Source organism: Monodon monoceros, unplaced genomic scaffold (assembly GCF_005190385.1).
Source record: "Monodon monoceros isolate NGI ecotype Baffin Bay Population unplaced genomic scaffold, NGI_Narwhal_1 Super_Scaffold_10, whole genome shotgun sequence".
Taxonomy (NCBI): Eukaryota; Metazoa; Chordata; class Mammalia; order Artiodactyla; family Monodontidae; genus Monodon; species Monodon monoceros.
This window is the reverse complement of record NW_021703766.1, coordinates 41,084,090-41,107,029: the sequence shown is the minus strand read 5'-3', so window position 1 is coordinate 41,107,029 and position 22,940 is coordinate 41,084,090. Positions and strand designations below refer to the sequence as shown.

Sequence of the window (22,940 nt, the reverse complement as noted above, 5' to 3'; positions counted from 1 at the left end):
AGGGGTCGAACCCGTGTTCCCTGCATTGGCAGGCGGATTCTTAACCACTGCGCCACCAGGGAAGTCCCGGGATGGAAGTTTAGATCATTGATTTTCAATGTTCTTTTCTACTGCCCACGTTTAGAGCTATAAATTTTCCTCTAAGCCCTGCTTTAGCGGCATTTCACCAGTTACGATATTTCATGGTTTTATTTTCTGATTTTATTATTTTCTCTTCTTTGAACTGTAGGTATTTAGAAGTTTATTGCTTAATTCCCAAACGATTTTGGATTTTATATTTTTCTGTTACTGATTTCTAGTTTAATTCTACTGTAATCAATGAATATTCTCTGTATTTCAACCCTTTGAAATTTGTTGAAACTTCCAACATATGATATTGTTTCATGATAAGTGTTTCATGTATACTTAGAGAGCACGTAGTCTGCAGTTGTTGGCTGTAGTGTTCTGTATATGTCAATGAAATTAAGTCGGTTAATTGTATTGTTTGTATCTTCTGCAACTTTACTGATTTCTCTGTTTGCTTGTTCTGTCATCAGAAGAGGTATGTGAAAATCTGAAACTATGCTTGTCGATTTATCTGTTTCTCATTTCTGTCAATTTTTATAAATCAATTTTATTAGAATAAAATTTATATACAATAAAATTCATTATGTGTATAATTCAGTAAGTTTTTAAAAACAGCTTTGTCAGAATATAATTCACATACCTTATACAACTGACCCACTTAAACTGTACAACTAAAATGCCTTTTTGTATGTCTATAGGTTTGTGCAGTCATCATCACAATCAATTTTAGAATATTTTCATCACCCAAGAAGAAACCCTGTACCCATTAGCAGTCATTCCCTTGGCCACCACTAATCTATTTTCTGTCTATGGATTTGCCTACTTTAGCATTTGATATAAATGGAGTCATGCAGTATGTGGCCTTTTATATGTGGCTTCATTCACTAACTGTGTTTTCAGAATTCATCCATGTTGTAGCATGAATCAGTACTTTGGTCATTTTTATGGCTGAGAAATATTCCAGTCTATGGATATATTGGTTTCTGTTTGCATAATATATCTTTTCCCATCCTTTCACTTTCATCTTGTGTCTTTGAGTCTAAAGTGTCTCTCTTTTTTTTTTGCGGTACGCAGGCCTCTCACTGCTGTGGCCTCTCCCGTTGCGGAGCACAGGCTCCGGATGCGCAGGCCCAGCGGCCATGGCTCACAGGCCCAGCCACTGCGCGGCTCGTGGGATCTTCCTGGACCGGGGCACGAACCCGTGTCCCCTGCATCGGCAGGTGGACTCTCAACCACTGCGCCACCAGGGAAGCCCTAAAGTGTCTCTTTAGAGCATATGGTTGAATCTTTTTTTATCCATCTATTCTGCCAATCCTTGTCTTTTTTTTTTTTTTTTTTGCGGTACGCGGGCCTTTCACTGTTGTCTCTCCCGTCGCGGAGCACAGGCTCCGGACGCGAAGGCTCAGCGGCCATGGCTCATGGGCCCAGCCACTCCGTGGCACGTGGGATCTTCCCGGACCGGGGCATGAACCCATGTACCCTGCATAGGCAGGCGGACTCTCAACCACTGCGCCACCAGGGAAGCCCAATCCTTGTCTTTTAATTGGAAAATTTAATCCATTTACATCTAACGTAATTACTGATAAGGAAGACCTTTTTTCTGCCATTTTGTTATTAGTTTTCTGTGTCATATATTGTTTTTGTTCCTCAGTTTCTCCATTATTCCCTTCTTTTGTGTTTAATTGACTTTTTTGCAGTATACAGTTTTGATTCCTTTTTTATTTCATTTTCTGTATATTTTAGTTTTCTTAGTGGTTACCCAGAGAATTACAAATGACTTCTTAAACTTGTAATAATCTAGTTCGCATTAATATCAGTTGATTTCAATAGTACACAAAAATTATGCTCCCTTCCTTTGTGCTGTTATTGCATACAGATTGCATCTTTATACATTTCGCAGTGACCTACACAGGTTTATAATTATAATTATTGCTTTATGCAGTTATCTTTTAAATCAGATAGGACTTACAAACGAAGAAGTACATTTACACTGTTTCCGTACTTGCCTATGTAATTACCTTTACCAGTGCCCTTTTTCTCCTTATATGGATCCTAGTTACTCTCTAGAAACTCCTTTCACTATAGTCTGAAAGATTCCTTTTAGTATTTCTTATAAGCTAGGTCTTCTAGTGGTGAATTCTCTCAGTTTTTGTTTATCTGGTACTGTTTTAATTTCTCTTTCATTTATGAAGCATAGCTTTGCTGGATATGGAATCTTTGTTGACAGATGTTTTTCCTTTAGCAATTGGAATATGTCATCCCGTATTCTGCCTTCTGGCCTCTGTAGTTTCTGATGAGAAATCAGCCATTAATCTTACTGAAGATCCTTTGCATGTGATGAATTGATTTTCTCTTACTGCTTTTAAGGTTTTCTTTTGACAGTTTGATTATGTGTCTGGGTGTGGATCTCTTTTGAGTTTATCCCACTTGGAGTTCATTGAGCTTTATGGATGTTTACATTGATGTTTTTCATTAAATCGGCAAAGTTTCTGGCCATTATATTTTCAAATATTCTTCTGCTCCATTAGCTCTCTCCTTTTCTTCTGGGACTCCTATTATGTATATGTTGGTACACTTGATGGAAGAGGCTATGCTGTCTGCCTAGCGAGGGTGGAGGATGACGTTTTGCAGCCAAGCAGCTTGTTCTCCAACTGACTACCCTTGGAGGACATGGCCTGGACTGCCAAGTCTGCTGCAGGACGTGAGCAGCAGCAGGCCTTCTGTTGTCCAGGGAGTCATGAAGTTAAAGTTCTCTTGGTCAGGCTTTCTCTTGGTGTGTCTTGAATGAAGTATTTCTTGCTGGGAGATGATAGACCATTGAACTAATGGACTTGACTTGTTTTCTTTCTGTAGGTTCAATGTCAACAACACCATTCTTCATCCGGAGATTGTGGAATGGTGAGTATGGCTTGTGGCTGTTTGTTGAGCTCAGCCCAGGAAGGTGAGAGACCCTGCTGTTCCCGCCCACTCCATCTCAGAGAGCCCCTCAGACAAGCTGGTCCCTAGAACTCTTCTCTCAGCCTCTTCTGTTTTGTATTTTTTGTTTGTCAGTTGGTCTGTTTTGGCAAAAGGGCACACGTCACTCGAATGTCAATTAAATTTCTCTTTCTCTTTAGGAGTTTTTAAAAGAAATCTTACCATAAATGAGCCAAACGTATATAGCTCAGTTAAAGTAGATAGTGAAAAAGGATAAAAATAAACATCATATGTGATCCTATTACCAGAAAGGTAAACATGTTTTCCTCATGTCACGCATATGTCTTGACTAGTTGGCATCCTTTTTACGTGTCTTATGTTGCCTGCTCTCTTTTTCTGCTGGTACTGATAGCCCTACCTGCAGTGTGTTTTCTGCTGGTTCACAGCAGGGCGAGGTGCCTCCATTTGGGCATCGCCTCTGTGGGCCCTTGAAGAGACCCTCCACCGATGTGCTGCCAGTTTTCTTCCTAAGCCATCGAGTTGTTTGGGGTTTTTTTAACTTATTTATTTATAAAATTTATTTATTTGATTGATTTATTTTTGTCTGCGTTGGGTCTTCGTTGCTGCGCACGGGCTTGTCTAGTTGTGGCGAGTGTGGGCTACTCTTCATTGCGGTGTGCGGGCTCCTCATTGTGGTGGCTTCTCTTATTGCAGAGCACAGGCTCTAGGTGCGTGGGCTTCAGTAGTTGTGGCACGTGGGCTCAGTAGTTGTGGCTCGCGGGCTCTAGAACGCAGGCTCAGTAGTTGTGTTGCACGGGCTTAGTTGCTCTGCAGCATGTGGGATCTTCCCGGACCAGGGCTCGAACCCGTGTTCCCTGCATTGGCAGGCGGATTCTTAACCACTGCACCACCAGGGAAGTCCTCGAGTTGCTCTTTTATAGCACTAAAACGTGTTTTATTTGTTGTATGGCTGCACTTATTCTGAATGTAGGAGAGAGGAGAGGCAGGGCTTTCGTTGTGTCATCCCCTGACTGGGAGGCGTGTGGACTCCTCACATCTGATCCTAAGGCCATGCGTCAGGTTCCCTGTCTAGTTGGGAGACCTTGCTCACCTGTCTTGAAGCACTTGGGAACACTGTGGCCTGAGGACGAGGATGAGTCAGCCGTTGAGTTTGGGGGAAGCGCAGAGTGGGGAGAAGGAGAGTGTGATCCAGGCCAAGGGGCCACTTGTTCAAAGGCTGGAGACAAGAAAGGTTGGTGGCTTTGTGTGGCCAGACTAGAGCCACACACTGCGGAAGTGGCCCCTGAGGTTGGTTAGAGAGACGGGCAGGGGCCGGGTGGGCCGTGGTGTCTGCCTGGACTTTGTCTTGAGAGAAATGGGAACCAGGGGTAAACCTTCAAGGATTTAGGCAAGAGAATGGTAGGATCATTGTTGTTTTTTGTTTTTTAAAAATGTTTGGCTTTGTTGGGTCTTCGTTGCTGCGCGCGGGCTTTCTCTAGTTGCGGAAAGCGGGGGCTACTCTTCGTTGTGGTGCGCGGGCTTCTCATTGTTGTGGCTTCTCTTGTGGAGCATGGGCTCTAGGCGCATGGGCTTCACTAGTTGTGGCATGTGGGTTCAGTAGTTGTGGCGCGTGGGCTTAGTTGCTCCGCGGCATGTGGGATCTTCCAGGGCCAGGGCTTGAACCCATGTCGCCTGCATTGGCAGGCAGATTCTTAACCACTGAGCCACCAGGGAAGCCCAGGTTAGCGTTTCTTAAAGCTGTGGGGCAGGAGTGGGAGCAGGCTGCTGCAGGGTCCAGGTGGCCATGGAGGGGTAGGTGACGGAGTTGAGAGGAAGGGGCAGTCAAGGGGAACGCTCCTGGGAGGAACCGGCCTTGACGCCTGAGTGAAGGGTGGAGTTGAATGAGACTCTGGGGTTTTGTCCTGAACAGCTGGGTGGTATGTCACCAAGATGGGGCAGGTGCTTTGGCAGGTGAGGGACTGCTGTGGTGTGTTGAGTTTGAGGCAGGTGCCGGCGGGAGAGAGGCTGGGCCAGAGGCGAAGATCTGAGGGCTGTCGACAGGCATCGATACTGACCCTTGCGAGAGCTGGAGGGTGGGCGGGCCAGCAGCTCTGTCGGCAGCCCTGGCCCAGTGCCCATCCTGGCCGCACACTGTGAGCATGGGGGCTTGTGTCCTTCCAGTTCACAGCCACCCCTTCTTGTTTTGATGAAGTAACAAATGCCTGGCCCTTCCGTAGCCCCCAGTTGGCAGAAGAATAAACCCTGGATACTCAGGGACCGCGTCCACCTATGTCCCAGATGTGGCATCCCTTGTGGCCGCTTACATTCTGAGTGCTTTGGAGACCAGGGCTGGGTTGTGCACCCCAGCATCTCCTGAGTGACAAGTCATTAGTTCGTCACTTTGGAACGAGCATGCTTTAATTCTGGTGACATTTCCAAGGCTCTGAGGTAGATTCTGCGTTAATAAGATACTTCCCAGTTTTATTAAAGCCAGCAGCAGAAAGGACTTATTTGGCATTTGATGGCAGTAGAACTATTTTAGAAATGTCACATTGTCCTTACTGCCTCAGGGGTATGTTTTAGCAGCGTGTGTTCTGGCCTCTGTAGTAACTGCAGTCATTCTCGGTGGGAGCCATGTGAGTCACCGTCATCACCCTCCTCTGGTAACTGAAGGAAGGATTCTGGGTGGAATGGCGGGCAGGCCCCTCATTTACAGGAGAGACTGGGTTTCCATGATATTAAATTATGGCTCATTGATGTATCTTTGGGCCCCTGTCCTGGATGCTTTTTCCAACGCCCCCCTCTCGGCCCGTGGAGAGAAGTTACCTGGGGTAATGGAAAAACTATCCAGTTGGGCATATCCAAATTCTCACCCCAGCCCACCCACCTCAGGAAGTCACTTAACTTCTCTGAGCCTCAGCTTCTTCATCTATAAAATGGGGATGTAGTAATGCCTAACTCACAGCACGGACGTGAAGATTCATGCTGCCTAACAATTACCATAGAGCGGGTGGCTTATGAGCAGCAGAAATTCATTTCTCACAGTTCTGGAGGCTGGGAGGTCCAAGGCCAAGGTGAGGACCCACTTTCTGGTTCATAGACGGCCGTCTTCTTTCTGTGTCCTCAGATGGCAGAAGGGGTGAGGGAATTCTCTAGGGTCTCTTTTATAAGGGTACCAATCCCATTCATGAGGGTTCCACCCTCATGACCTAAGCACCCCCCAAAGATCCTGCCTCCAAATACTATCACGCTGGGGATAGGTATCAACCTGTGAATTTGGGGGCAACACAGTGTTCAGTGTATAACACCAAGCCTCAGCTTCCGCACCTGCAGAGTGGACGTGGTCTCCCTTGGTGGATGGCTCAAGGATTGGGTGAGAGCAAAAGTCAAGTGGCAACACATCCTAGTAATCATGCTGTCACCTTTTGGGACTTTCTTTATGCAAGGTGCTATGCTAAGCACTTGACACACGTCACCTTATTTAAAGAGGTATTTTATTTATGTTATAAGGTAGGACTCTGATTATCCCCATGCTACAGGTGAGCACACTGAGGCACAGGAAAGTGATTTGACCAAGAAAAAGCCAGGAGCTGAGCCCAGGCCAATGGTTCCAGGCTCTGATGCTGCCCCATGTGGCTCTGAGGAGTACCCTGAGGAGTGGGGGGTGCTGCCTGCGTGTCAGCCTCTCTCTCGGTTCATTCTTGGCCATCCGACCTGCTCAGAGCCCACAGAAAAGATCTTGTGGAGGCCAGGGTGTGGTGGGGTGGAGGGCCTGGGGACGTGCAGCTAAGCCTCCCCCAGCGCGGCGCCCTGCCACCCACATGTACCCCAGCTCCCAGGTAGCGGCTGAGCTGGGGATTTGGGATCCTTCCCAGAGCCTGTCTGATTAGGAGGCAACAGGCAGCCTCTCCCAGCACAGGGGAAGCTTCACTTCTCATTTGTGTTTGGGTGTCATTCATTTCCTTTCGGTGACGGCTTTATTGTTTTCCATTCTCTCAAGCAGTACCTTTTTGATTTTCTGTAAATCCCTCTATAATCATACTCTTCTCCCCCACAAACATGAGATCATAGCTGATCATTTCTTTTCTTGTGCTAGGTCTTGCAGTTTGCACGTGGAGGTCAAAAGTTGAAACTTGACAAGAGCCGGCGTCTCTCACCTCCATAATTTAGCCTGTGGCTCTGCATTCCCGTTCAGCAGATGAGAGGTGGGGTAGGAAATAAAAGGAGGTACTTCTGTGCTGGCTAATAGCTCGGCACTGTGGATTTCAGTTAAGCACCTCTGGAAGCATCACAGAAAAGCAAGCATGTCAGCCATTGCCACGCGCCTTCTCGGGTTTTAAGTGAGGCCGTGTTAACTTGAGTCGGTGTCGTGCCAGTGTTAGAGCTGTGAATTACACGGAGCGGAGGTGGCCTGCGTGTGTTCATCAGGCAGCGAGGCAAGCTGTCTATTTCTGTGCCCCTGCCTTTCTGTGCACGGGAGACGGTGAGGGGTGGATGATTTGGGGCAGACACGCACCAGGATCCTGCATCCTGGGTAATGTGTCCCAAATTAGAAAAGGTACCTAGATGATGACTGATGCTTGTTGCGTAGTCTTTGTCTCCCGGTGAATAGGCATTTAACCCTAAGTCAACGAGAAAGCCAAGTGGAAAGTGGGGACCTGAGAGTAGTGGGGAGAACCTGGCTTACTGTGCACCGGGAGGCTGGACCCAGGATGTGGGAACAGTCAGGCCCTGGTCCCAGCTCTCCCTGCACGTGGCTCACGACTGCCTGGCCCCGGTCAGGTCTCAGGCACACTCAGCTTACCACGGGCTGAACCACCATTTTCTTCCTGGTCCTGGTTTCTCTGAGAGGACTTATGGATTGAGCTTCCTGAGGATATGTAATTCCAACCAGCTCTTTCCTTTCTGTCCCTCCTGTTGTGCTGGGATTTTACCCTTTGAATCCCTGGCTCGCAGGGTAGGGAAGGAATGGCCATGGGGGTCATGCGGTATGGAATTCCCGCACTCCTCTCCCGCAGAAGCCCCTGCACATTCATCTCCGGGAGAGATGGAATTCCTGTCCCTTCAAATGGGTTTTGTGCAACACTGTGGCACTTTGACGCTTAGAGACTGATTCTGGAAATACCTCATCCTGTCTTGCTACTCCTTTAATCAGTGGAGCATTCAGACCTCACTTAATTGATGCCTTAATCCTTCATTTAATGCCCAGAGGCAGTTTTGTGACCTGTGAATATTTAAGGAAGAAAAAGATTGCACACATGAATCTCAGCTTGGTCCAGTCTTTGTCATTTCAGGCCAGTAGCAGGGGACTCTGTGCCTTCACCCCCGCCCCGCTGCCCGTGATGCTGCCTTTCTCCCTGAGCAGCCCCCTTGATGTGGTGATGCTCACAGGCCTGGCCACGAGCTGGGGACCCTGCCTCAGTGCCTTCATCTCCTGCACACGTCGGGCACCTCCTCTTGCTGCCGGAAGAGCCTGAGTTGCCTTCTGCCCAGATGTCTTTTTTTTTTTAATTAATTAATTAATTTTTATTTTTGGCTGTTTTGGGTCTTTGTTGCTGCGCACGGGCTTTCTCTAGTTGTGGCGAGCAGAGGCTACTCTTCGTTGCGGTGCAGGGGCTTCTCATTGTGGTTGCTTCTCTTGTTGCAGAGCATGGGCTCTAGGCGGGCAGGCTTCAGTAATTGTGGCACGTGGGCCCAGTAGTTGTGGCTCGTGGGCTTAGCTGCTTCCCAGACGAGGGCTCAAACCCGTGTCCCCTGTGTTGACAGGTGGCTTCTTAACCACTGCACCACCTGGGGAATCCTGCGCAGATGTCTTCAGTGGCATCAGTGCTGTCCTGTCCTGAGCCTCGGTCCTCTGATGCTTCCTGGAGGAGGTGACCTTCGTCCTCCCCTGGGGATAGAAGCCTTGCAGATGGTATTTCTAACCACCACCCCTCACGTCCTTGGGCTGGACAAGGCGGGGGCTGAGTGTGACACTCAGAATCCCTCGCTCCAAGGCGACTGGGCCTACAGAGGCTGCACCGCAGCAGAACCCCCCTGCCTTGCCTTTTTGTGCTGGGGAGTAAAGGAAATGGTCTCCTCAGAGCCGGGGCGGCGAATTCCCCCTGCAGATGAGGGGAAACTGTGCAGAATGCCGGGAAGCCCTACTGTTTCCCGCCGTGATCTTAAAAACAGTTTCTGGTGCTTGTGTTGTGGAGATAACGGGGCCAGGCGGGAACGCCTGGCACCGGGGCGAGACTTCAGCCCCAGAGTGCCCTGTGGACGGTTGGGTGAGCCGGCACACAGCAGCCTTTACTTTCAGGGCCCTTAAGGCTTGGATTCAACTGGGCCAGGCCAGTGCTCAGCCAGGCCGGCTTCGCTGGAGAACTGCCTTTGCCCTGGTTCAGTTTGATTTTTTCTTCTTTTTTTTTTAACATGACTAAAAAAAATAAGTCCTGAGGCAACCAGCTAGAGGCCTAGTTTGTCATCTTCCCCAAAGTGAAATTAGGAAAGAAAGCAGGACTCTGGGCCTTGGTGGCTCAACATGCTTTATCATCTCTGATAGGCAGGGAGCATGGTCTGGGTTCCGAGAATCCTCTCTCCTTGGGCTGATGGAGTCTTTTTCCCGGCTCTTTTCAAGACTGAGGGTGCCTAAGGGGCAGGGAGGAGGCGAGTGGAGAGCCTGTGGAGTGGGCTTCTGAGGCTGGGGCTGCCTCTTCCTGCCTTTGTGGCTGGGGGTGAGGCAGTGGTGGTGGGAGTTTGGACTGTTGAGGCCTGGGGAGGCTGTTCCCCACGTCCTGTCCTGACCGGGGCCTGCCAGGCTGTGCGACATCCCACGATGACCTGGTGAACAGCCCAGGGAGGGCGGGTGGAGGAGGCCTCCTTTTCTTTTCGAGATGAACCATTCTGTCTCCTGGTTGGAAGTAAGGTGTTTTCCAGCTTTGCTGCAATGCCCAGGTACTGTTCCTAACCCGTAGTTACGGTGTGTCTGCTCTGGGCCAGGCACTGTTCTAGCCCTGGGACGCTGCCCCCCAGGGCTGTGGGCTTTTAGGGGGAGACTTAAATGAAAAGGAAATTACAAGCGTGATAGCTTACTGAGGATTCACATAGACTGCCCAGGGAATAGAGGGAGGGATTTAGCCTGGTAGGGGGCTGGAGGGAGCCCCTCCCCGCTTTCTGAGAAAGGGGCTAGAGGGTGAATGTGCAGGAGCCGGTTCCAGGCAGAGGCGTCTCTGTCGGGGGTGAGGGGGTACGTGGTGGAGACAGGCAGGGTGTGGCCTAGAGAGCCTCCTGGTCGCTGGATAGAGTTTTAACTTCATCTGGACGACATCTAGAGGCTACTAAAGGTTTGAAGCCAGGGAAAGCCTGGTCTGATTTGCATTGCCCGAAGATCCACAGCTGTGGTTGGGGAGCAGATAGGACTGGAGGCCAGAAGAGCCAGGAGAGGGCTGGAGAGAGTGGGGTCTGGACGGAGAGAGAGAAAGGGGAGGCATGAGAGGTTGTGGAGGTGGAATTGCCGCCCTTGGTCGTCGGTTGGATGTGGGAGTGATGGACGGATGAGAGGGAGGTGCCCAGGTGTCTGCATTAAGCAGTGGGAGGTGGGGAGGTGTGGCTGGAGATGGGAGCCTGCAGAAGGGTGGGAGTCTCTGTCCTGCTGAGCTGGAGGTGCCTGGGGGGGGGGGCTCCTGCGGGTGCAACGCAGCTGAGAGGCCTGTGCTGGAGCTGGGGCTTTGGGGGCAGGTGCAGCGGCAAGGCTGGGGGGCAGGGAGGTGAGGGCCTGTCAGAGCTGGAGGAGGGGAAGCAGCCAAGCATGTGCCATCAGAGGCAGGCGTCGCGGGAGGTCACGGAATGCCTCTGGGTTTGGCACCCTGGGGGTTGTTGGTGAGGCAGTGCTGGCAGAGTGGCAGGGGCTGAAGGGAGAAGAGGGGAGGGGAGAGGGTTAGTGAGAAGATGGGGAGGAGGTTCGTAAAAGCTGCTCTCCCTCCTCTCCGGAGGCAAGGACTGTCAGGGTGTCCTTTCTGGAAACGTGGCTGGGTGGTGGGGGGAAAGCTTGGCTGGACGGGGAGGTGAGTGGTCATGGAGCTTCCAGTAAGAGCGGCAGGTGCACAGAGGCGCTTGGGGGCTGGGATCTGAGCCCATGTGTGTGTGTTGGGGGGCTGAGCCTCACTGACAAGAGGGCACCCCTTCCCTTGTAGGCGGGGAGAGAGGGGAGGATGGGGGTGGGGAAGGCTTGGGAGTTTGGAGAAGAGGTGAGAGTACACCCACCTGCTGGCTTCTGTGTTCTCCAGGAAGTAGGGGATGAGTTCGTTCATGTGACAAGGAGCCCTGGGAGGGCCCCGGGGTGGAGGAAGTTGAGAGGAGCCTGCACGCTCCCCCTGTGACTCCTGGCAGAGCTGGGGTGTGTGGAGGCAGGTGGCCACTTGCTGTGCCGTCCGCCCAGCTGAGTGCTTTCCCCCTCAGCCCTCGTGTCCTGTGCACACAGGCCTGGGCTTTGGTTCATCCCTTGCGGGCGTTCGGCCGAGCCTGTGTGGATCGAAGGGCACGAGTCCTAGGGAGTCTAAAGTGTTGGCCGGAGTGGTGGCTAGAGGGCTGGAGCAGGGCTCTAGGCTGAAGAGAGAGGCTGGGGGTCAGAGGCAGTTGTGCCTGGGCCTGGTTCCCACCTGTGTTGTCACTCTGGTCGTCACCGTCACTACGGCGGAGAATAGAGAGACCCGCTCCCAGCTCACAGATCCTTGGGCTGGTGCCGAGCAGGGCAGGAAGGAAGCATCAGGGGCCGCTAGGTTATCTGTGAGTGGATCTGGACCACACCCTCCGGGGCGCGGGAACCAGCTTTCTGTTCCCCCGGGTAGAACTGCTCCCAGCGCCCCGAGGTGGAGCCAGAGCACCTTTATGATGGTAAAGAGCAAACTTAGGCTTCAGGGTCTGCCCCTGAAAAAAGAAGGCATGTTCATCTGGAGAAGGGCTCAGTGGGTTGGGGGTTTGTCTTTCCTACATCCCCTGGAGGGTGTCCCTGTGCTGTACGATGCCTTCCTCCCCTCCCAGCGACGAATGGCTGGCTGTGCTACGTGGGCATCGTGGAGACAGCACAGGTCGGTAGCTGCCTCTGGCGCAGGTGGGAGCGCCTTCCCTGCCATCCTCAGACGCCTCGGCTGAGGCTGGCTCAGGACCGTCAGGCCTCAGAGGTGGACAGTGGCTGGACGACGGAGGCACTGTGGACGGAGGGGCAGGCGCTAATCTGCCATCGTGACACTCCGCTTTGCCGGTCTTGAGGGGGCTTTGGTGAAGGCAGGTCACCTTCATAAAGGGAGCAGCGTCAGCCATGAGGGATGCACTGAGGACTCCATGCGCTTAAGGACTGGGCCCACTGCCACTTAAATGCCGTGAGCTGGAGGTGCTTATTTGAAATGGGTAGAAGTAGAAAAAGAATATTTATTTAGCTTCTCTACGGGAGGCTTACTTGGGGTTGAGACTGATTGCAAGGACCAGAAACCTAGCCATTTTTGGGCAAATTAACATGAGCTTATTGTGAGGACCCCAGTACCCCGCTGGAGTCCAGCTGGCAGGAGGTACAGCTGAGCCTTGAAAGGACGGCAGGGTCTGTTGGTTGCACTGCCCCGTCCCCATTCCCAGCTTGACCCTATCTCACGCAGGGGGCCTGAGTCACATGGTTTTCCAAGGCTGCCTGGGCAGGTGGGTGTGGTGGGGGGAAATGGGAGAACTCTTCAGCCATCTGGGCAGAGCCCTGGGAGTCAGCACACTTAAGATTGAGGTCCAACAGCCTTGCCATGTAGATTGTATCCCCATTTAATGGATGAGGAAACTGAGTCTCAGTGAGGCACCGTGTGTCCGGCTACAGAATCTGGGTTTCTGCCACCCACAGCGGCTTCCCGATCTTGTAGCTGGAAACAGCCTGCACTCCTGAGGCTGGCGTTGGGTTGGGATGGGCCATGCTTAGTGTAGCTCATCACTCCTGGGGCTTGGTGGCCCGTCCTGCCCCCATCCTATGCCCAGGCAGCCCATCTGCAGCCCTGGGCTCCTTCCCAGGCTGTGCAGGGTGTGGAGGTTTCCCTGGAGGTGTCTGCCAGCTCCTGCTGGAAGTCGCTGACTTGCTGCTTCGTTTTTCTCCTTTCTGCAGTCGGGTCTTCAAGACAGACATGGAGCTGGAGGTTTTGCGCTACACCAATAAAATTTCCAGCGAGGCCCACCAGGAGGTAAGCTGGGCACTGGCTCACTGGACCTGCCGTTCTGGGTGGGCTGGGGAAGCAGCATTGCTCTGTGTGGGGCAAGACGGCGGTGGACGGTCTTGGCGGGGCCCTGGTCCCCAGCAGGCAGGAAGTGTCACTGCAGACCCAAGATACAGTGCTGGTTGTTTACTGTTCCCCAGTGGGGACAGGGCAGGGAGGACCTGTCCTCACCTTAAGGTACCCACCCTCAGGGAACTTCCCAGCAAGAAGTCCCGACTTCCAGGACAGTAGAGCTTTCCCTCCTCGCATTCTGGCAGTCCCAGTTCCTTTGAAAGAATCTGTGGTCCTTAACCAAGATTCAAGCACGTTTATTACTATCACCCAGTTTTTGAAAACACCCTCACCTGGTTCTTTCCCAAACCTTCCCACTTTACCTGAGGAGCAGAAGCAAATAAGGAAGTTTATGTTTTGAAATGGGTCCAGGCCACTGGGATAGCCCAGTACCTGCTTACTGACATTGCAGTGTTGCGTCAGGAGACAGATGGGGGTCATTGGGGGCAGCACAGTCTCTTCTCCGAGTCCATTTTCTCTGTGTTTTATAAGGAAGGAAACCTCTTGGGATAGTTGGCATAGGCTTCTGAGCATTAAGTATTCACCAAACACGTCTTGGCTAAATCTTCACTTGCCTCCCAAGGTGTTTATCGACTTCTGAACGGAAGTGCTCCGGAGTGGTTTAAATAAACTGTATGACTTTGGAGCTTTAAAACAGTTCTAATTTGTCACATTTCTACACCACTGTGTGCACGTATCATTCTTTTTTTTTTTTTTTTTTAAAAAGAGATTCTTTTGAAAAAATGCTATACATTATTTATAAGGTGGTGTTACTTATCTCCTTAATACAAATGTCTTTGCTTAATATCCATCCTCCAGGTAATGAAGGCTGTAAAAGTGGGAATGAAAGAATATGAGATGGAAAGGTAAGCTGCTGTGTTTCTCTGGGTAAAGATTAAAATGTAAAAAACAGTAATTTACGTTCGCCGAGCAAGTAACGGATGAGGTGCGGCAGCCTGGCACACAGGTTGAGCGGGGATTAGGAGGAGGGCTTCGGCGTCGTGGGCAAAGAGGATTTTTCTTCCGACCGTGGCCACCTCCCTGGCTCTTGGCAGAGTGCTGGACGGTAATGGTCTTTGATTACTCTTCAGGCTGGTTTAGTGCCCCATCATTCCACTCGTGGACTTTGTTGCTGCAATTTGCAGGAAGCTACCAAGTAGCTGCCATTGAGACCCTGAAAGCCGCTAGTAAAACAGCTTTGCCATTTTTATGTGTAAACACTGCCGTTATGTCTGCTGTGCTCGGACAACCGGGTTGCGGGTTGGTTAAGTGGCTCATAAAGCATTCTGGAGAGCTCCATCATCCTGCAGCTCCAGTTAGGCTGCAGGGAGCCTGTTGCCACCCGGGGCCTTCCCACGGCTGCCCTGCTGTGCTGGGTGTGGCCTGGCCAGCTCTTCAGCCCCGCTCCAGGACCCAGGGGTCAGTTAGCGTGCTGTTGCCCACAGCGTGAAGAAGCCCTGGGGTCAGACCCAAACTGCCCCAGTGGCTCCCCTCCCGGCCACCTCCCGGGGCAGGAAGCCCCCATTCCCGACTGTCACCAGTGACTGCACCGCGTGGGAGCCCCCGTGGGGAGAAGACACCGAAGCTGCCGGTTCTCCCCCTGTGACATAATAGGAAATGCGTATTTGGTCTCTGCCCCCAGTTCCTGGCACGGAGCTTGTAAAACCTTTGAAATTCCCTGATAGAGAGGAGCATCTGTTGTTCTTTATAATAAGCCCCTTTCCACCGCACTTGAGTTTATGCTAATGAGGGCCTCTCGGAGGCCCTGACCTCCTGGGAGAAGAGAGGGACTAGAGATGGAGATTGAGTTCTGACCAGTGATTTAATCAATCCTGTATCTAAGGAGTTAATGGCACTTGCATAAGCCCTAAACCAAAGGGTTTGGAAAGCGCCTAGGTTGGTGAACACGTGGAGGTGCTGGGAGGCTGGCATCCCTGGAGAGGGTTTGGCAGCTCCACGCCCCTCCCCCACACCTTGCCCTCTGCCTCTCTTCCATTTGGCTCCTCCTGAGTTGTATTCTTTCTAATAAAGTGATAACAGTAAGTAAAGCACTCTCCTGAGTTCTGCGAGCCGTTCTAGCGAATTATGAAACCCAAGGCTAGGTTTTGTGGGAACCCCTGATTTAAGGCCGATGGGTCAGAGGTAAAGGAGGCCTGGGCTTGTGGTTGGTGCCTGAAGAGGGGGCAGTTTCGTGGGACTGAACCCTTAGCCTGTGGGGTCCGCACTGACTGTGGCAGTTAGTTAGTGTCAGAAGGTGTCCACAGAGAAGTGGACAATTGCTTAGTGTGGAAAACCTACATATTTGCTATCGGAAGTGTTGTGAGTACGAAAAAGCGTTTTACCTTGTACCCTCCACCCTGGGCTGCCCTTTCCTGCCTGGCCTTGTCAGAGCTTGGTGCCGCTGCCCCTTCCCCACCTTGCAGGGCCCATGTCTGCCCCAGGTACCCTCAGGGCCCGCTCTGCCTCCACACCTTAGCAGTGCAGAGTGAGGGCGAGGTACAGACAGAGTCGGCAGCGGGCACCTTGGGCATTTACAATCACCATCACGTGGCTTGCGGGTAGGCGGCTTTTCTCAAAGTCTAATAACCCTTAAAGGAGCCCTGAACCAGGGAGCCTCTATATTTCTTTCCCCTTACCCTGGCAGGTAAGAGGTTAACGTGGCCTCAGAGGCCCCGCTGCTGTGCCTTCCCAGGAGGGGGCATGGAACAAATGAGTCATCAAGGACCCAGCTCAGCTCAAGGAGGACGGGGGAAGGGGCAGAGCCCTCTAGCTCTTGCCTCCGTGCGCTGGGATTCCCGGGTCCTTGCCCCCACCCCCAACCTGGGACAGGAGGAGTTCTGCGGGGCTGCCAGGGAGGTGGGCTGGGCAGTGGGTCCCTCAGATTGGCACTGGCCCAGAAACCTGTTCCCAGCTGAATTGGCCCATAGTGACCCACAGCTGATGCTTCAAATAAAACGACTGAGAAATTGGAGCAGGACTCGCTTGCTCCAGTGTGGAGCCACGCTGACTGCTGCATTGTGCCCGAAACTGCGGGGAGTCCAGCTCTGAAGGTGGCTCCTAGCAGGGGCCTGAGCCGTCCTCGGTGTCCCAGAGCCAGATCAACCTGGGTGTGAGTTCTGGGCCAGGGGCTGGTCACTCAGCATACCTCCCCCAGCTCCCTGCTTCCCAACCCAAGGTAATAGAGGTCTTTTTTTTTCTTTTAATGACGAATTTCAAATACCCCCCACCCGCATGTCAAAGAGTATAATGAACGTCGAAGTCCCCATCAGGGTTTTCTGTTTCGTTTTGTTTTCCTGGAGTATTTAAAACCAAACCCCAGACATTGTGTCATTTTACCTGTAAATACATCAGTGGGTGTCTCAGTGGATGACGGTATTGTTTTCCTTTTCATGTAACCGCTGTGTCCTTATCACATCTAAGTAAGTTAACAGTAATCCTTAATGTTATAAATGTCTAGTTTATGTTGTCTAAAACTATCTTTTTAGAACTGGTTTGTATGAGTTGGGATTCAGGGTCTACACGTTGCGGTTGGCTGTTGTTTGGAGGAGACCCTCTTGTTGAGCTGAGCTCCGGGGAGATCTTACTTTTGTCTGCAAATTGCTCAGCCTTCCGCTCCACCCTGCGTCCCAGGTTGGCCCCACTGCTGCCTCCTCTGTGGACCAGGGGCGGCCCTCGGAGAAATGATCCTGAGGCTTTGGGCCAGAAGCAGCCGCCCTGAGGGTGCTGAGTGGCATTAATCCAGCTCAACGTGCCAGGTGTGTGCCCTGTTGTGCACCTACTATGCGTCATGCCCACCCTGCGGCTGGCCGTAGCGGGTACGGGGGGAAGCAGCGGCTACCCTCGTACCCTCAGCCCGGCAGGGGGCCGTCTGGCCTCTGGGCCCCTGAGACCCGAGAGCAGGGTGTTCCTGGGGTGGAGTGTGTGGGGGGGAGGGGTTTAAAAGCTGAGGCGGGGATGATGAGGACAAGAGACAGAGTCTGTTCCCGAAGGGCAGGTAGGAGGGGTGACCCTGGGAGGCAGATGGTGTCACCCCCTGGAGACAGTGGGAAGATGGTCCTCCCGGCACATTGAGGTGTCCCTGGCCAGATTTGAGGAGGGCACCACCCACTGCCAGTGCCAGCCTGAGCCCGGGGGCGTCTGTAGTGGTGAGGGGGCCGACGTCACTTTCTCTGTCCCCGCAGGCATGTCACTGCCCAGGTAGCCTAGGATGCTGTTTTGTGGCCTGTGTCCTTGGAGCCTGGGAACTTTCTCTCGGAGGCCCCATCTCGTTAATCTGCAGTGTCTGCCCCTCAGTCGGTATCAGGAAATACGTGTGGGCGGGTTAGATGGATGGGCAGGAGAGAGAAGAAAATGTCCTGAGCTACTTTTTCCTGTCTTCTCTCCCGCCGTGAACGTCAGCATTCTTCTCTTAACCAAGTTAGGAGTATGAGATCATGTCTAAAGCAGGTGGGGGCTCCCCAGGAGGTGTGGCCTCCTTAACACAGGCTGGACCGATGCCCAGGAAGGTCCAGGGCAGCGACTCCCGGGCAGGCCACCGACCCCTGGCTTAGAAGAGCATCCCTAGAACCTTCCGGACGTTCTGAGAGCATGGCCAGCTCCAGCCCCACGGAGGGACACAGGGCAGGAAGGGCAGGGACTCCTGGGGGTGGGGGTGGGGGGGAGATTGGGGCTGATTTTCTGGGAGGCGGGCATACCACCGGCACAACGGCGCTCAGACTCAGACAAGGGCCGCTGGCCAGGAGACCCAGTTCTAAGCCTCATCTTTTTGTTTTATCATCAAAGGTTTGTCATAAAGTCTGGAAGGCATGTTAGAAACAAGGAAGCCAGCTGGTGGTATTTATTAAGACTCCTCCTCTGTGCTGTGCCTGTGAGCAGGGTTCCAGGGAAAATGAAAATCAGTTTCTGCAATTGAGGTGTGGTAAATTGTGTTAAACCAATAAGACGTTAATGTTTGGGTAAATCGGGTGCTAATGGCATCTGACTGCAGGCCCAACCAGGCGATGCATTTTACCTCCTCATGTTACTTAATGTTAGTGGCGTCACCGGCTAACAGCCGGCTGGCATGGGGCTGGCAGCTGAATCAATTACCGGCAAACACTAATTTAGAGCATGCTCAATTGGCTGTGTAAGCAGGTCCCAGTTCACATTTGCCACAAGGAGATTAATAACGTGATGTTTTTGACGGTCTGGGACCTTAACTGAAATGACGCTCTCTTTCTCTCCAAGCTGTGAACGGGGCATTTCGGGCCCTTTCCCGGCAGCTCCTGTGGGGAGTGTGGGAGTCATTTAACAGGCAGAGGGGTCTGTGAGGTATACTAGGGGACAACACGGCGTTGTCCTCCTCCCCCGGCTGGCGTCCTTCTTGGCAGACAGCCGGACCGCATCTGGAGACCCCTGTCAAGGCCTGGGTTTCCCTGTGCTCCATCACAGGCATCAGCCCACAATAAGAGTCTCCTGTTTTCTTTGTTTTTTTTTTTTAACATCTTTATTGGAGTATAATTGCTTTACATGGTGTGTTAGTTTCTGCTTTATAACAAATTGAATCAGTTATACATAAACATATGTTCCCCTATCTCTTCCCTCTCGCGTCTCCCTCCCTCCTACCCTCCCTATCCCACCCCTCTAGGTGGTCACAAAGCACCAAGCTGATCTCCCTGTGCTATGTGGCTGCTTCCCACTAGCTATCTACCTTACGTTTGGTAGTGTGTATATGTCCATGCCACTCTCTCACTTCTTTCAGTCATTTGTTAATGCTGAACTGCACGGCTGGGCTACTCCGTGCTCAGAGTCGCCTTGCTTTTTTCTCCCCTTTGGCCGGAAGGAGCGAGTCAGGAATCCGTGTGTTCAGTGTGGCCACTGGGCCCGGATTGGGGGCGGGGAGACAGGGCCAGGCCTGAGGGTCTTCTCCCCAGGGCTGCAGGGTGGGGGTCTCCCCCCTACAGACAAGCCCCCACTACTCACACCACATACCACACACACCACACACACACACACACACACACACTCCCCACCACCCATACCACACACACACACACACACACACACACACATTCCCCAAAACAAACACACAAACACAAACACTCCCCACCACTCATACCACACACCACACACACACACACACACCACACACATACACTCCAAACCACACACACACACACACTCCCACCACTCCCACCACATACCACACACACACATGTCCCACATCACATGCACATACCACACACTCACACACAGATTCCATCCAAGCCACGTGGTGCTGGTTCAGTGGCTTGATCGGTGGTTGATTTTTCAGATTATCCACCCAGGGAGCAGGCTGCAAAAATCCTTGCTGTGTTCTTGTTAAAAAAGCCTGTTTTTTTGTTTTTCCTGAGGATTAGAAGATTTAACTGTAGTGAGGGTAACTGGAAGGTGGGAGAGTTTACAGGAAACCCTGCACCCCTACTAAGCCGTGGTGATTGTGTCTGCAGCGAGCGTAGGCCTCCGCAGCACAGCTACCCCTGAGCCCACCCCTCACCCTTTGCATTGCCACCCCAGCCGCTTCTCGGCTGGACCAGCTTCTCTGTCAGATCTGCAGGAGCTGCATCTCCTGCTCTCAGGTTAGCATCCTCTTCTTTCTCTGCCCATCCCTCCTGGTACACTGTAACCCCTGCGGGGCCGTCTCTTAGACGCCTGGGCCTGCGTGGCCCTCCTCTCACTCTGGGTCTCTCTCTGCCTGGCCTGCTGGGTGTGGTGGTCAGACATGGCCCTGTGTATCTCTGAGCACCCCCATGGGTCATGCTGGGATCCAGGTGTCATTGGTGATGCACAGCACCAAGAGGCCCTTATTACTTCCCGCTTTCCTGGAGGTCCTGGAGATGTTCCCTGGAGTAGTCCAACGTAATCTGGTTTCAACCTAGGCAAGCTTGGGCCTCAGGGAGACTGCCCTCAGTTATCTACCTCAGGAAGGTGCTAGATTTTGCCTGGGGCCTTTGCGGCAGGTCTGGGTCCAGGCAACCACTGAGGCCAGAGCCCCTGGGTAAGAACAGCTGTGATGGGCCCTCCTCCATGGTCCTGGTCACCGTCTGGGCAGTGAGTGCCCCGCACCCTCCACAGCAGGCATGTCACTCACTCTCACCGGCCACTTTGAGGGATTAGGTTGCGGCCTGGCCTGCTGAGACCCCCAGGTCTGGGTGTGGCCCAGCCGGCTCTTTGCCTCGCGTTGCGTGGCTGGTGCGGCTTTCCTGCCAGCATTTCCTCAACGGTTGCCAATGAGCCACACACGGCCCACCACGAAAGAGTCAGGAAACCCCCATCTGTTTGGTGCACCCCTCAGGAAGGCAGCCCATGAGTCCTGCACCCCGCCGCACCTCGGTGTATTTGAGCTGAGCCCTTTCTGACAGAAGAGTCAGGGCCGTCTTGGGTGGAGAATTCCTGGGGTTTTGAGCAGGCTTTACCTCATCCTGGGCCCCCCGATACCAGGCAGGGCAGGTCCTATGTGCCCACCCAGCCTGCTCTGTCTGCAGACCTGACATCAGAGAGGAGAACCAAGAGGTTCTGCAGAGCCCGGTGTCTGGGAATGTAGCTGGGTCTTAGGGGTCGTGGGGATCTGTGGCTTAAAGCCCGGATAGCTCATTTTGCTTAAAAAGTAACTGAGGGGCTTCCCTGGTGGCGCAGTGGTTGAGAGTCCGCCTGCCGATGCAGGGGACTCGGGATTGTGCCCTGGTCCGGGAGGATCCCGCATGCCGCGGAGCGGCTGGGCCCGTGAGCCATGGCTGCTGAGCCTGTGCGTCCGGAGCCTGTCCTCCGCAATGGGAGAGGCCACAACAGTGAGAGGCCCGTGTACAGAAAAAAAAAGAAAAAAAAAAAAGTAACTGAGAAATGGGCACATTTAGGACATAAACTAGCGTGATATCCAGCCAGAAAGCTGGGCAAAGAACCAGAGGGAAGGACTTCCTGCAAATGTGCACTCTGGTTGATGCAGCCCTAATTAGAGCTTTTGGGGGGCAAAGCCAACAGAAATAGGCCTTTTCTTTTCAGATGCCGGGGGAATTGCCCCTGGAGAACCCATTAGGTAATAGTGGTGCCAGCAGGCATCTTCATGGATTTGTCTCTAGTGTTTCACCATTGAAAGTGGTGCTGTTGATCTTCGATAAATATTTATCGTAAGTTTAAGGAAGTAGTGTCTTCTTCCTGGCTTACTAGGAGATTTTATCAGGAAAGGATGTTGAATTTTATCAGCCTTGTGTGTCCGTGTTTTAAGCAATTAATAAACTTTTGACTTTAGAACAGGTTCAGATCACAGAAGAGTTACAGGAATATTACAGACAGTTCTCTTTCTTCCCTGTTGTTAATGTGATTGTGATACATTGTCACCACTCATGAACAGTGTTTTTTTGTTTTTGTTTTGTTTTTTTGTGTCTGTGTTGGGTCTTTGTTGCTGTGTGCGGGCTTTCTCTAGTTGCGATGAGTAGGGGCTACTCTTCGTTGCGGTGCGCGGGCTTCTCATTGCGGTGGCTTCTCTTGTTGCAGAGCACAGGCTCTAGGTGTGTGGGCTTCAGTAGTTGCAGCACACAGGCCTAGTAGTTGCGGTGCGCTGGCTTTAGGGTGCGTGGGCTTCAGTAGTTGCGGCACATGGGCTTAGTTGCTCTGAGGCATGTGGGATCTTCCCGGACCAGGGATCGAACCCATGATCCCTGCATTGGCAGGCGGACTCCCAACCACTGCACCACCAGGGAAGTCCATGAACCGTGTTGATATGTTATTATTATCAAAAGTCCATACTTATTCCACTTTCCATAGCTTTTACCTAATAACCTTTTTCTGTTCCAGGATCCCACCCAGGATCCCACATTACATTTCGGCTGCCCTGGGCTGTGGCCAGTTCTCTGACTTTCCTTGTTTTCAGTGACCTTAACAGTTTTGAGGGGTACAGGTCAGGTATTTTGTAGACCGTCCCTCGGTTTTAGTTTTTCTGATGTTTTTGTCATGGTTAGATTGGAGATATGTGTCATTGGGAGGAGGACCCCAGAGGTAAAGTGCCACTTGGATATCTCATTGTTTCAAGGGTACAGGTTAGTGAACTGACTTATCATTGATGTTGACCTTGATCACCTAACTGAGCTGGTATTTGTCAAGTTTCTCCACTGTAAACATACTTGTTTTCCCCCTTTCCATACTGTATTTTTCAGAAGGCAGAATACACAGCCCACACTTAAGGAGTGGGGAGTTATACTCTATCTCCTTGAGCGGGGAATTATCTACATACACTATTTGTAATTCTTCTATACGGAAGATTTGTCTCTTGTCTCCTGTTTATTTATTCAATCGTTTATTTATTTATATCTGTATGGACTCATAGATATGTATTTTATACTTTGGGTTATACACCAATATTATCAATACATTATTTTGTTGCTTAAATTGTTCCAGCTTGGCCACTGGGGACTCTTTCACACAGGCTCCTGTGTCCCTCTGACACACTGCATAATTTTGCTTTTTGAACACTTCCTTAGTTTCTGGCACTGCAGGCTGCTCCAGGCTCATCTTGTATATCCCTTGCTCCAGCCCTTGAATCAGCCATTTCTCGGAGGAGCTCTCGTTCCTTTTGTTGGATCATGGTATCAGATACCGAGATTGGGCACTGGGTGTTCCTTAGATTAATTTTATGACTAGACTTCCTGGTGCAGAGCCAGCCGGGCATCCCCG

General features: G+C 51.8%; 1 protein-coding gene across 1 annotated transcript in view; it reads left to right on the top strand.

Annotated features, from left to right (window-relative positions):
* The window catches only part of PEPD (peptidase D), a 114,342-nt gene that overhangs the window by 31,609 nt on the left and 59,793 nt on the right, over nucleotides 1–22,940 (top strand). The window contains exons 7-9 of the mRNA XM_029243443.1: nucleotides 2,920–2,964; nucleotides 13,097–13,172; nucleotides 14,076–14,122. Coding sequence (XP_029099276.1) covers nucleotides 2,920–2,964; nucleotides 13,097–13,172; nucleotides 14,076–14,122 — 168 coding nt within the window. The remainder of the gene's footprint in view (nucleotides 1–2,919; nucleotides 2,965–13,096; nucleotides 13,173–14,075; nucleotides 14,123–22,940) is intronic.